Source organism: Gracilinanus agilis, chromosome 1, assembly GCF_016433145.1.
Source record: "Gracilinanus agilis isolate LMUSP501 chromosome 1, AgileGrace, whole genome shotgun sequence".
NCBI lineage: Eukaryota > Metazoa > Chordata > Mammalia > Didelphimorphia > Didelphidae > Gracilinanus > Gracilinanus agilis.
The window spans coordinates 19,606,507-19,621,757 of NC_058130.1; the positions used below are offsets into that span (position 1 = coordinate 19,606,507).

The window sequence follows — 15,251 nt, forward strand, 5'->3', positions numbered from 1 at the left end:
TATGGGGGTGGGAAAGAGGGAGGTGAATAGTAGAGGACACCAAGAGAAACTTGAATGAAAAAGAAAAATAAGATATTCTATTACACACAAAGAGGTCATGGGAAGGGGAAGGGATGAATACTATTATAAGGAGAGGAAGAGAGCATTAAGAGGTAATATTTAAACCTTACTCTCAGTGTAATTAACCATGAGAGGGAAGAGTAGCTTTATCCATTGGGATATAAAACTCTATCTAACCCTACTGAGAAAGGAAGAAGGGATAAACCAAGGGGAGTAGGGGAGTAGGGGAGTGGGGAGGTCATAAAAGGGAGGGGAGAAGAAGGGGGAGGGAATTCATTAGGTCATAAAAATAAATAGAGGGGAATAATAAGGGAGGGGTAGAAAGGGTAGTAAATCAAGGGAGGGGACAAGGGTTACTGTCTTAAAGCAAACCACTGGTTTAAAAGGAAATAGTGTAAGAAGAAAGGGTAGAACTAGGAGAGGATACTAAAATGGCAGCGAATACACAACTGATAATTATAACTCTGAATGTGAATGGGATGAACTCGCCCATAAAAAGGAAGCAAATAGCAGAGTGGATTAGAAACCAAAATCCTACCATACGTTGTCTACAAGAAACACATATGAGGCGGGTGGACATACACAGGTTTAAGGTAAAGGGCTTGAGCAAAATCCTTTGGGCATCAAATGAGAAAAACAAGGCAGGAGTGGCAATTATGATTTCTGACAAAGCCAAAGTAAAAATAGCTATGATTAAAAAAGACAGGGAAGGTCATTACATCCTGATTAAAGGCAGTATAGACAATGAGGAAATAACATTGCTCAATATATATGCACCAAATGGCATAGCAACCAGATTCATAAAGGAGAAACTGGCAGAGCTCAAGAAGGAAATAGATAGTAAAACCATACTAGTGGGAGATCTAAATATCCCTCTTTCAGATCTAGATAAATCAAACAAAAAAATAAATAAGAAAGAGGTAAGAGAGATGAATGAAGTCCTAGAAAAATTAGATTTAATAGATATGTGGAGAAATATAAATAGGAACAAAAAGGAATACACCTTCTTTTCAGCTGCACATGGTACATTCACAAAGATTAACCATGTAATAGGGCATAGAAACATTGCAAACAAATGCAAAAGAGCAGAAATAATAAATGTAACCTACTCAGACCATAATGCAATAAAAATAATAATTAGTAAGGGCACCTGGATAGGCAAATCAAAAACTAATTGGAAATTAAATAATATGATTCTACAAAACCAATTTGTCAAAGAAGAAATCATAGAAACAATCAACAATTTCATTGAAGAGAATGACAATGATGAGACATCCTACCAAACTCTGTGGGATGCAGCCAAGGCAGTACTCAGGGGGAAATTTATATCCTTGAGTGCATATATTAACAAATTAGGGAGGGCAGAGATTAATGAATTGGGCATGCAACTTAAAAAACTAGAAAGTGAGCAAATTAAAAATCCCCAGATGAAAACTAAATTAGAAATACTAAAAATCAAAGGGAGAAATTAATAAAATCGAAAGTAAAAGAACTACTGAATTAATAAATAAGAATAGAAGCTGGTATTTTGAAAAAGCAGATAAAATAGACAAAGTACTGGTAAATCAAATAAAAAAAAAAGGAAAGAAAACCAAATTGACAGTATCAAAGATGAAAAGGGAGACCTCACCTCTAATGAAGAGGAAATTAAGGCAATCATTAAAAACTATTTCGCCCAATTATATGGCAATAAATATAGCAATCTAGGAGATATGGATGAATATTTACAAAAATATAAATTGCCTAGATTAACAGCAGAAGAAATGGAATACCTAAATAATCCCATATCAGAAAAAGAAATTGAACAAGCCATCAAAGAACTCCCTAAGAAAAAATCACCAGGGCCTGATGGATTCACAAGTGAATTCTATCAGACATTCAAAGAGCAACTAATCCCAATACTATAAAAATTATTTGATATAATAAGCAAAGAAGGAATCCTACCAAATTCCTGTTATGACACTAATATGGTACTGATTCCAAATCCAGGTAGATCAAAAACAGAGAAAGAAAACTACAGACCAATATCCCTAATGAACATAGATGCAAAAATTTTAAATAGAATATTAGCACAGAGACTCCAGCAAGTGATCAAGAGGATCATCCACCATGATCAGGTGGGATTTATACCAGGAATGCAAGGATGGTTCAACATTAGGAAAACCATTCACATAATTGACCATATCAACAATCTAACAAAAATCACATGATTATCTCAATAGATGCTGAAAAAGCCTTTGACAAAATACAGCATCCATTCCTATTGAAAACACTGAAAAGTATAGGAATAGAAGGACCTTTCCTAAAAATAATAAACAGTATATACCTAAAACAATCAACAAACATCATATGTAATGGGGATAAATTAGAGGCCTTTCCTATAATATCAGGAGTGAAACAAGGATGCCCATTATCACCTCTATTATTCAACATAGTACTAGAAATACTAGCAGTAGCAATTAGAGAAGAAAAAGAAATTGAAGGTATCAAAATAGGCAAGGAGGAGGCTAAGTTATCACTATGTGCAGATGATATGATGGTCCACTTAAAAAATCCTAGAGAATCAACTAAGAAGCTTGTAGAAATAATCAACAACTTTAGCAAAGTTGCAGGATACAAAATAAATGCATATAAATCATCAGCATTTCTATATATTTCCAACACATCACAGCAGCAAGAGGTAGAAAGAGAAACACCATTTAAAATCACCCTAGACAATATAAAATACTTAGGAATCTATCTACCAAAACAAACACAGCAATTATACGAAAACAACTACAAAACACTTTCCAAGAAATTAAAACTAGATCTAAACAATTGGAAAAATATTGATTGCTCATGGGTAGGAAAAGCTAACATAATAAAAATGACCATTCTACCCAAATTAATTTACCTATTTAGCGCAATACCTATCAAACTGCCAAAAAACTTTTTTACTGAATTAGGAAAAGCTATAACAAAGTTCATCTGGAATAACAAAAGTTCAAGAATATCAAGGGAAATAATGAAAAAAATGTGAAGGAAGGGGGCCTAGCAGTACCAGATATTAAGCTACACTATAAAGCAGTGTTCATCAAAACAATATGATACTGGCAAAGAGAAAGAAGGGAGGATCAGTGGAATAGATTTGTGGTAAGTGACGTGAGCAAAACAGTGAATGATAAACCCAAAGAGCCCAATTTTGGGGACAAAAATCCACTATTTGACAAGAACTGCTGGGAAATTTGGAAAACAATATGGGAGAGCATAGGTTTAGATCAACATCTCACACCCTACACCAAGATAAATTCAGAATGGGTGAATGACTTGAATATAAAGAGGGAAACTATAAATAAGTTAAGTGAACACAAAATAGTATACCTGTCAGATCTCTGGGAAAGGAAAGATTTCAAAACCAAGCAAGAGTTAGAGAAAATTACAAAATGTAAAATAAATGATTTTGATTATATCAAACTAAAAAGCTTTTGTACAAATAAAAACAATGTAGCCAAAATCAGAAGGGAAACAACAAATTGGGAAAAAATCTTAATAACAAAAAACTTTGACAGGGATCTAATTACTCAAACATACAAGGAGTTAAAGCAATTGTATAAAAAATCTAGCCATTCCCCAATTGATAAATGGGCAAGGGACATGAATAGGCAATTTTCAGATAAAAAAATCAAAAGTATCAATAAGCACATGAGAAAGTGTTCTAAATCTCTAATAATTAGAGAAAAGCAAATCAAAACAACTCTGAGGCATCACCTCACACCCATCTGCTTGACTAAAATGAAAGAAGGGCAGAGTAATGAATGCTGGAGGGGATGTGGCAAAACTGGGACATTAATGCATTGTCGGTGGAGTTGTGAACTGATTCAACCATTCTGGCTGGCAATTTGGAACTATGCTTAAAGGGCTATAAAAGAATGCCTTCCCTTTGATCCAGCCATACCATTGCTGGGTGTGTACCCCAAAGAGATCATAGATAAACAGACTTGTATGAAAATATTTATATCTGCGCTTTTTGTGGTGGCCAAAAACTGGAAAAGGAAGGGATGCCCTTCAATTGGGGAATGGCTGAACAAATTGTGGTATCTGCTGGTGATGGAATATTATTGTGCTAAAAGGAATAATGAACTGGAGGGATTCCGTGTGACCTGGAAAGACCTCCAGGAACTGATGCAGAGTGAAAGGAGCAGAGCCAGGAGAACATTGTACACCGAGGCCAATACACTGCGGTAAAATCGAATGTAATGGACTTCTCTACTAGCAGCAGTGCAATGACCCAGGAAAATTCTGAGGGATTTATGGAAAAGATGCTACCCACATTCAGAGGAAGAACTGCAGGAGTGGAAAGACAAAAGAAAAACAACCACATGAACACATGGGTTAAGGCGGACATGATTGGGGATGTAGACTCGAAACGACCACCTCAATGCAACTATCAATAATATGGAAATAAGTCTTGATCAATGACACATGTTAAAACCAGTGGAAATGCGCATTGGCCATGTGGGGGGGATACTGCAGGGGGGTGAAGGGGAAAGTAAGAGCATGAATTATGTAACCATGTCATCTTTTCTAAAAAATAAATATTAATAAATGTTTAAAAAAATAATCATATGAAAAAATGTTCTAAATCTCTCCTGATTAGAGAGATGCAAATCAAAACAACTCTGAGGTACCACTGCACACATAGTAGATTAGTCAATATGGCAGTATAGGAAACTAAAAAATGTTGGAGTGTTGTGGCAAAATTGGGACACTAATGCATTGTTGGTGGAGTTGTGAATTGATTCAGCCATTCTAGAAGGCAATTTGGAATTATGTACAAAGGGCTTTAAAAAAAATGCCTGCCCTTTGACCTAACCATACCATGGCTGGGTTTATATCCCAAAGAAATAAAAAAAATGGGGAAAGTTCTGTTTGTACAAAAATATTTATAGCTACACTTTTTGTGGTGGCAAAAAATTGGAAAATCGGGGGGTATCCCTCGATTAGGGAATGACTAAACAAATTGTGGTATGTGATAGTGATAGAATACTACTGTGCTAAAAGAAATGATGAAATAAAAGATTTCTATATGAACTGGAAAGACCTCTATGAACTGATGCAGAGTAAAATGAGCAGAACCAGAACATTGTACACAGAGACGGATACATTGTAGCGATTGAATGTAATTGACTTTGCTACTAGCAGTAACCGAAGATCCAGAACAATTCTGAGGGACTTAAGAGAAAGAATGTCATCTACATCAAGAGAAGGAACTGTGGGAGTAGAAATGCAGAAGAAAACATATGAGTTATCACTTGTTTATTTGGGTATATAATTTTGGGTTCTGGCTTTAAAAGATAACTCTATTACAAAAATATGGGAAAAGGTTTTGAGTGATAATATATGTATAACTCAGTGAAATTGCTTATCAACTCTGGGAGGAGAGAGGGAAGAGGGAAGCATGTAACCATGGGAAAAATTAAAAAATGAAAATGAAATAAAATTAATGCTCAATAATTCAAAAAGAAATAAAATAAAAGGAAGGGGAAGAGAAGGGGGCAGAGGCAAAGGGAAAAGGTGGCTTCAATTGCATTGTTAGTACCTCGGCTTCCTATCTGGAGGTAGAGAGCACATTTCATTATGAATATTTTTGGGTTTGTGATTGGTCATTGTTTTCATCAGAGTTCCCAAATCTTTCAAAGATGATTATCTTTACAATATTACAGAAATTGTATAAAATTGTTCTCCTGGTTCTGCTTACTTCACTTTGCATCAGTACATAAAATCTCTATATTTTCTAAAACCATCCAGTTTATCTTTTCTTACAGGGAAAGAATGTTCCATCACATTCATATAATATAATTTGCTCAGCCATTCCATAAGTGATGGGTACATCTCCCAAATTTCCAATTCTTTGTCAATACAAAAAAAAGAGCTACTATAATCATTTTTTTGTACATATAGTTGCTTTTTCTCTATCTTTGAATTTTTTTAGGGTATAGATCTAGAAGTGGTACTTTCAAGGCAAAGGGAATATACTGTTTAACAGCTTTGGGGGAATAGTTCCTAATTTCTTTCCAGAATGGCTAGCCAGTTCATAGCTCCTGAAACAAAGTATTAGGGCATCTGTTTTGCTATATTCCCTTCAGAATGTCATTTCCTTTTTTAGTCAGCTTTGCCAATTTGATGAATGTGAGGAGATTCCTTTAATTCACATTTCTCTCATTATTAGCAGATTTAGAGTATTGTTTTAAATTATTATTGATAGCTTGGATTTAATCCTCTGAAAAACTGTCAAAGGGGAGAATGGCTCTTATAAAATTTAAAATTATTATAAATTATAAATTTTACCAAGTTCCCTATATTCTTTATAAATGAGACTTTTTGTCAGAGAAAGTTGCTATAAAGATTTCCCCTCTACCCCATCTTGCTTCTCTTCTAACCTGAGCTAATTGGATTTGTTCATGAAAAAACTTTTAACTTTATATAATGAAATTTTTTTGTCCATTTCACCTTTTGTGAACCTTTCTCTCATTTAGTCATGAATTCTTCTCCTCCCCATAAATCTGACAGATAGCTTCTTCTATGTTCCTCTAATTTGCTCAGGATGTCACCTCCTAATATATTTTGGAGGAGACATTTGCCAGAGAAACTTGATGCGAGTATTTTCCCCAATTAACAGTTTCCTTCTCTTTTTACTATACTTTTTTCATGCAAAAGCTTTTCAAATTTAATCAAAAGTTCCCATTTAATCTCCTGTCTTACACAGATAAGATGCACACTCTTTTTCTATTCCCACTCAATAATCACTTATCTATCATATCTAACTTTTTCTAAAATTCTAGTAAGACTTTTAATTTATTTCTTTTTATTTCATCTAGGTCTGAGAAGGAACACAATGAGACTCCAAACCACTATTGTTTTGTTTTCTATTTCTCCCTATAATTTGATTAAATTTTCACCTAAGTACTTGGAGGGTATTTATTTTTATATTTTAGAGAGGCCATTTAGTGCCTACGTAGAATTTATATTATATTTCATTATACTTTTAAGTATAATTTAATTTCTTTGTTTTTCTCTTTTAACCACTGTTGTCTTATCTGAAATCATGACTGTTTGTCTTTTTGAGTAGGCCTCAAGCGTGAAAAATTCTGCTCCGATTCCTCATTTTAACTTAAGTATGCTTCTGGTAAACTATAACTGGATTTTGGCTGTCACATTCCCAGGGGTTTTCATTTGGGTTATCTTGGGTAACTAGCAGATTCTTTCTATTTCAATTTTCCCTTTGGCTCTAATACATTTAAATACATCTTCTATTTATAATTCCTTGAAATATGGTATCCAGGGTTGTCTGTCATTTCATGGTTTTTGAGGAGTCTAATGATTTTTAAATTCTCTCTCCTTGACTTAAAGATCAGTTGTTTTTGATAGTAGAAACTATATTTTCTTCTATTTTTAAATCTTAAATTTCATTAGTAGGTATTTAATAAATGCTTATTGCCTGCTGTATTTCCTGTGTCATTGAGTTATTAGTTTCATTCTAATTTTCAGAGTCTGCTATTTGCTAAAAGTTCTACAACTTCTTTTCTAAGCTATTTATTCTATTTCTAATTCATAACTCCAGAGCTCTTCCTTTACTTATAATATCTTCATTTCTTTACATTTGTGGTCTTTTTGGGCAAGTCCTTTTTGTCCTTAGAAACTCTGCTTATACTTGTTCCAAAGTTATTCTCTTTCTCTTACTTCTTGGCTGTGTCTTTTGACACATAATATTTCTTCCTAGTGTTTACTGTCTCCTACTTACTCATATCTTTAGCCTCAATTCCTGATTTGTGCCAAGGCCATGTTCTGTCTCCTAATGAACTTTTGGATGGTGGTAGTTAGGCCCTTTTTGATTCTGATTTTGTTTTCCTAGATTCTTCTTGTATTCCACCACTTCTGTCTATGCTTAGGTCCTGCAGGTTTCTGTCCTCCTCACTTCTAAGATTATCTCAGGTCACAGCTTAGTGATCCCTCAGAACCTCTGGACTACGTCCAGTTGAGTGTTGGAGACTTCTGGTCCCTCCAGGGTATCCAGAAGAGAGAAATAAGCTCTCCAATTTCTACAAGTTGTTGATAATTCAGTATTCTAGTGCCAATTAAAACAGAATTATTTCACGTGACAATCTGTGAAATATTTGAAGAAAGTAATAATCTTTTCTTCTTGCTCCAAGTCTTCTCTTCTTTAGGCTAAGTATATCTAGTTCCTTCAACTAATTCTTATATAGCACAGTTTCTAGTCTCTCCCTCCTTGTAGTTGCTCCCTCCCTGGTTTTGTTAGTTTGTCAGTAGCTAAAATGTGTCCAAAGAACTGAATACAATAATCCCAGATATGGTCTGACCAAAGGAAAGTACAAGGGGCTATCACTTCCTTTACTATAGGCATTCTGTTTCAATTAATGTGGCTTAATATCACTTTTCTTTTTGGTTGCTTACAATCTACTAATATAATGAATAACCACCCCAAATTTTTGAAGCAGAAGATAAGATCCTTGAAGTTAAGGACTGTTTCTGATTTTGCTTTTGTAGTTTCAGAGGCTAGCAAATTCTTGACAGAGTGAGCATTTAATATTTGTTTAATTAAATTGGGGTTGAACATACTCCATATTTCTTGTATGTGTGTAGTAGATTCTTTAAACTCAAGTGAAAACCTTTATATTTACCCATACAAAATTTCACCCAATAAATTCAGTCCATATTTTACCTTGACAAGATCCTGGTAATGGAGACAGAATGTGAACTATCACTCCTCAGCTTCATGTTCTATATGAATTTGTGAAGTCTGGCATCTACGCCTTCAAAGAGTAGTAAGAATTCAAATGGCCTTGCTTCTTGTGACTGTCAAGTCTAATCAGAGGTTAGATTCTTCTCCCTTCTGCTTAAATACTACCTCCAGTGCAACAACAATCCGATTTGAACAGCTTAATGCTGGGGAAGCTTTTCCTCTCATCAACTTTTCTTCAATAGGCATTTAATCTGCCTCTTGTCACCTTTAAATAGTATCCCCACTTCTGTCTTCCAGAACCAATCAAACAAGTGTAATCCCTTTTCCACATGACAGATCCTTATCTACCTAAAAATAGCTTTTGTGTCCCCGAATCTTCAAGGATAATCATATCTAGCTCCTTTACTGATGTTCCCATGGTAAGAATTTCAATCTGTTGACTATCCTAGAGATATTTTTCTTCATGTTGATATACCCTTGGAGTATTTTCTCCATTCCATTTTCAGTTTGAAACAACCGAGATCATATTTACGAGTTTCTGAACCAATATCTTCCCCACTCTCAACCATAATTGTTATATAAACAAATGAAAATAATCAATTATGCAATTCCATAACCTCTTCCTCTATAGGTTAGAATGGCATTAACCTATTGTTGGGCTCAGTTCTGAACAAATCTTTTTCAATTCTGAATATATAGGTATGTGTGTACTGTGTAATATATGCTGAATTTTAAATGTCAATCACATCATATTGAATAGCACCAAAGGACCACAAATTTAAAGCTAAAAAATGATCTTAAAGGCCAGCTTAGTCCAATAATCTTATTTTAAAAGCTGCCACAGAAGTCAAAGAACTTTCCCACACATAGAGTCAGTGTCATTGTCAGGTTATTCTTCCTTTTTTTAAAAAAAGGCATCTGCCTTTTAATTTTGCCACTAAATACAGAAAAATAATCTTGAAAAATATTGTACATATGTGTTTAATTCAGACCAAACTTTAGAAGAATTTAATAAGGTCTGAAAGCAGGGCCTTAAAAATGAAGTTTTATTAATAACCAAATAAAAATCTAATTATAAAGGTTGTTTTTTAAAAATGTATCCCAGAAAGATTTAAATAAGTCTCTCTCTATCCAACACATGGTACAGTATAGGAAGCAGGTCATTTCATCTTTTGACTTTCATTCCAGACCCAGCTCAGGTCCTACCCTCCTGAATTCCCCAGGAAGAAATTATTTATGTATCCTGCCTCTTTTTCTTTTATAAACTTTCCAAGTCTATATATCATATATGACCTTGAAATATGGCTATTTGTATATATATGGTACTTTCCCCCAACAAATTCAAATCTTCTAGGAATGAAGCCCAATACCTAGCATTCAAGTTCTAAGCACTTCAAATTTCTTAATACTCAAGAGAAATGAAATTTGAGGAAGTATTAAGACATTACCAAAAGAGGCCTTCAGTGAAACAATAAGACATTTTTAAACAACCACTTAAATGTTACTTAAGTTTCTTTAAAAAATGTGTCTAAACTGACCCATGAGTTATAGAATATATATAACAAGAATATATTATCCTTGTTGTTTTTTTGAATTCTCATAATGAAGCTCTGGATCAAATCAAACCTTGAACTCTAAAATATAAACACACTGAAATACATGTCCAAATAAATAAGAAAGAAAACAAATACTAATCTCAAGGTTCTCAAAGGCTTCTTTTCAAATTTGGTACCTGTCTCCTCTCTAGTTATTAAGGGTAATTTTAAAGAATCATTATATTTCACAAACTATTTCTATGAGTTGGCAATAGGAACAAATGTTAAATTATATACAGATGTATTTAATTACCTGTAGTAAGGTTTTTCTGATGACAAAAGAGTTAAAATGTCAGGAATCACCTATGAACAGAATCCAAGATTAAGACCTTCAGCAGTATTTAACACAATTTTCTAAATTAAAAATCTTAAGACCAAGAGCAAAAACAAAAAGCAAAGAAAACAAAACTAAAAGCAGCTTACAAATGTGGCTAAAAGTATTTATTTCCCCTAAGCACTTTCACATAGATTATGTCATTTGGTTTCTGTAGCAATCTGCAGGTAAATAATTGTTATTTTACAGATATGAGGCTCTTAGACACTGATGTGGCTTGGCCAAAGTTATACAAAAACCCAGCTCTAGGAAGGCACACTCGCAGGTGTCTAAGGCTTTTCCAAGTCCCTGAGCAAGCCCACCATGGTTTGTTCCAGAGGGTTTGGCCCTCTGGCCTCTTCTCTTTTCCTTTTATAATACTTGGTGATTCCATTAGATCCCATAGATTCAATTATTAACTCTATGCTGATGATTAACTTAACCAGTCCTAACTTCTCTGCTGCCTTCCATCTCCAAATGCCTTTCAGCTATCTCTGAATTTAAGTCTTAAATATATAGAAAACTGAACTCCATCTCTTCCTCTAAGCCCTTCCCCCTTCCAAATTCCCTATTACTACAGTGAGTACCTCCACCCTCCAATCCCCCCAGGCTTGCAATGTCTTTGTCATCCTTGACTCCTGACCTTCTGTCAGCCCTCCCCATGTCTAATCTGTTGCCAAGTCCTATCAATTCTATTTTCAAAACACTTCTCATAGAAGTCCTTCATTTCTCCTCTGATGTCACCATCCCAGCACAGGCCCTCATCACTTTACATCTGGACTATCAAACTAGCCTATTAGTTACTCTGCCAGCCTCGAGTCTCTGCCTAGACCAACCCATCCTCCATTCAGCACCCAAAGTACTTCTCCTAAAGCACAAGTTAGGAGCATGTCACCTCCCCTCCCCAACCACACACACACATACACACACACTCAGTAAACTCCAGTGACTCCCTATCACCTCCAGAATCCAATACAAAATGCTGTTTGGCATTCAAGGCCATTCTTAACCTGTAACCATCCCTATCTTTCTCATCTTCTTACACCCACCTTACACCCTTCCACTCCATTGGACTCTTCAATCCAATGGCATTGGCCTTCTTACTGCTCCAGGAACAAGGCACTCCAGTTGTACACTCCATGTATTCTTTCCTGCTGTCCCCTATGCCTGGAACCCTTCTTCTTCTCTGCCTCCTGGTTTCCTCAACACCTTTTTAAGTCCTCACTTCTATAGGAAACCTTTCCCAACCTTTCTTAATCCTCCTGTCTTCCTTCTGGGGTTTTTTCCCATTTACCCTATGAGTATTTTATTTGTTTACTTGCTATCTTTTAGCTCCTTAAGGACAGAGATTATCTAACTTTATATCTCCAGCGTTTAGCAGAGCCTGGAACACAGAAGACACTTAATAATTACTAACAGATTATAGAATCCAGGGCCATTGCTTTTTTTCATCATCATTCTCCCCTAAGACCTAGTCTCTCCTCTATACATAGGTGACAGCCCTAGAATCCTCTCATTTTGCTGAGAATTTGACACTGAAGGAAATCTTTAGTACCATTAATGATGGTCCAGTGGTAGAGGAGTCATACACCAAAGAACTCAATTTATTTTGAAACTATAAAATACTTTAAATGAAAGACATTTAAATTCCTAATGGGTATCACTTCATTATTTTTTGTCTTATATTTCTACATTTGCAAAAATTCTTATTAATTTTTTTTCATTATCAAACATCTATTTCTTTCCCTCCCCTGAGGGGAAAAATCATAATATCCCAAGGCACTTGTAACAAATATGGAAAGCCAATCAAAATAGCCCTTTTAAAAGCAGGAGTTAGACAGGTCTCTCAAATGTCACTTCTGAGAGGCTAAAGAGTTCTCTTAAGAGCAAAAGCACCTTACTGTAGAGAATCTGCAGATCAAGACTAGAGATTTATACTAAAATATGGATGACTCTAGGCCCATGGCTATGCTTATGGTTAGAAGTGCAGAAGCCACTCTTCTTCAGTTTACCTGATCTAGAGTCCTCTCTTTATCTTCCAACAGGGTCAGCTGCTTTTAAAACCTGGTACCCAAAGAGAGGTGTTTTGTGGGTTCTTCAAGTATATCTCCACAAGATATGGAAGTTCTTACTACTTTGAAAAATAAACATTGGCAAGTATTTGCACTGTTCCCCCTCTTGAATATATGCATATGTTGAAGAGGTTCACACAACTAAATCAGAACTATAATTTTAGATTAGAATTTAAAACTATAGTTTAAGTTTTTTTAATTCTATTTTGCCAAAAAAGAAAAAATATGGCCACCAAGAGTAATACCTTTTAGAAAACAAACTCATTTGTAAAGGATTTTGGTGGAACTACACATAAATCAAGACTACCTTATAAATCAAGAAGTGTTAGAAAGAAAAAGCAAATTTATATAAAGCTTGGGAAGAGCTTTGATCAAATTGCACAAAAACATTTAAGTGTGAAACCAGGAAGAGAACAACAAATACCTGAAACATGGAAACAATCTTTAACACATTTCTAAAGAAGCTATGGCTCCAAAGAACAAGATGGTGGAGAAATGCTCTCATCCTACAATAATTTTCACATAGAATGTCTAATACAGCAATCTCATCTTTCTAATGTTCACTAGACTTTCTGATAGCCCTTTTACAAGGCAGAAAGGTATGTTGGCCAGATTTCATATTACTTTCAAGGGATTCTTTTGGGTCATGACAATAGTGAGCATGGATAGTAGTAAGAATAAAAAATGTCTATAGACATCTTTTCTTCATTCTTTACAGCTATTAAAAATGAGTCTCTGGTGCTATGGCTTATACATGGCAGATATCTGATTTTCATAAGACAGAATGCCCTTTCTAATGAAGTTGTGTGCATGTGAGAGAGTAAAACAAGTTAAATAACTGTTTTTAGCCCTAAAATTCATTTAACTCTAACATTAATAGCATAACTCCAACATAACAGTACATATATTTAGCAGAATAGCAGAGAACTAAATTGAAAAAGAAAACATACCTTTCTAAGGATAAAATAAGAAATCATAACAACAACTGGAAGCAAAAATGTCTTCATGTACCTCAATGGAGTCTGAAATATAAGAATTTTAGAGAGTCTACTATGAATTTGATTTTACTTCCAAAGCAGAAATAGTTGTGGTGGATTTTTTTTCAATAATGAGGATTACAATTACAATTCCTGTTACATAAGGATCAGAAATTTTATTAATTCCCTGGATCTAATACAGTAATTTTCCTAGAAGTTATATGTTATAAAAGAAACTCGAGAAATCTTATCACTAAAAAAAGCTGGAAATATTGCATCAGACCTAATGCTATGAATTTACTTAGTTTTCCCACGATTTTGATTTTATCCTTTATTATTTGAAGTAGTATTCATTCAATCCCTCAGTCTAAATCAACTTGTTTCCTGTAGTCTTTGTTGTCATTAATACTCATAAATCTAGCGCTAAAATGTTAGCCTGTTTGAGTGTTGGTCTGAAAGGTTGCATCCAGCTCTACATCTGTGATCCAATGATTCTCAAAGTTATTAAGGCTGAGAGCTTCAGAGAGAGAATGATGTTGGATGACATGAATGCAAATCCTACATTTGATGCTTAGTTGTATGACCCTAGTCAGGTTACTTGAACCCTGTGTACATCAAACATCTCCTTAGGACTCATCTAATAGGGAATGGATTCAGTTGAAAGTCAAGGTGAGAGTAAGGAACTCTTGCCAATGATGAAATCACAAAACCTTCAGTTATAATAATAAATAGCAACTACCGAAAAAAAACATAGCTAAAGAGACCTTAAAATTTATATTCTGTTATATAATGAATTATGGCAAATAAAGTGACTTTTATCCAGACCCTAATAAATTAAGAAATCTGGGTTCTTCTGATTTTGTCATGCACCTTAAAGCAAAGTTATTTTCAGTTTCCTCAACTGGAAAATGCCAACACACACTAAGAGGACAGATACCCTGGGTCATTTCAACCTTCTATCTCACCTAAGCCCAAATAGTATTCTTCATAAAATAGGTACTCGAGAAATACATGTTTGTGGGTGAAGATGTCCTGTAAGTCACCTCTCAAGCACTATAATTTCATGATTCTAAGACATAGTCTGCTTAATAATACACTTCAGAGGGAGATGGAAAGGAAGGAAGGCAGATTAAAGAAAGAAAACCAAAAAAAGACTACACTTGAAAAGGACCTTTCATTACAAGACCAACACTATCTCTCTGGATACAGTGTGCTCTCTGAACTTCATCCTCATAAGCCAACAACATCTGACAATTACTGACAATGTATCTTCTTGGAAATACCTTGTTATCCATCTGCTAGAACTCCAAGTACATGAGATTTTAAATCAAACTGAATTTCTTTAAAAAATAGTCTATAGTTGTTATTTTTCATTAATTTTGACTGATTTCCTTTCCAATTAGAACTAATCCCTGAGTCCCCCGACCCTTCCCACCATGTATAAAAATGCATACAGTCACTAAGCCAAATATCATAAAATTACACAGACTTGAG

General features: G+C 34.7%; 1 protein-coding gene across 1 annotated transcript in view; it reads right to left on the reverse strand.

Moving 5' to 3' along the window:
• LOC123230659 (probable C-mannosyltransferase DPY19L1) overlaps positions 1 to 15,251 on the reverse strand; it is a 210,899-nt gene that overhangs the window by 51,844 nt on the left and 143,804 nt on the right. The window contains exons 15-16 of the mRNA XM_044656798.1: positions 13,731 to 13,802; positions 10,649 to 10,698 (exon numbers count right to left, since the gene is read on the reverse strand). Coding sequence (XP_044512733.1) covers positions 10,649 to 10,698; positions 13,731 to 13,802 — 122 coding nt within the window. The remainder of the gene's footprint in view (positions 1 to 10,648; positions 10,699 to 13,730; positions 13,803 to 15,251) is intronic.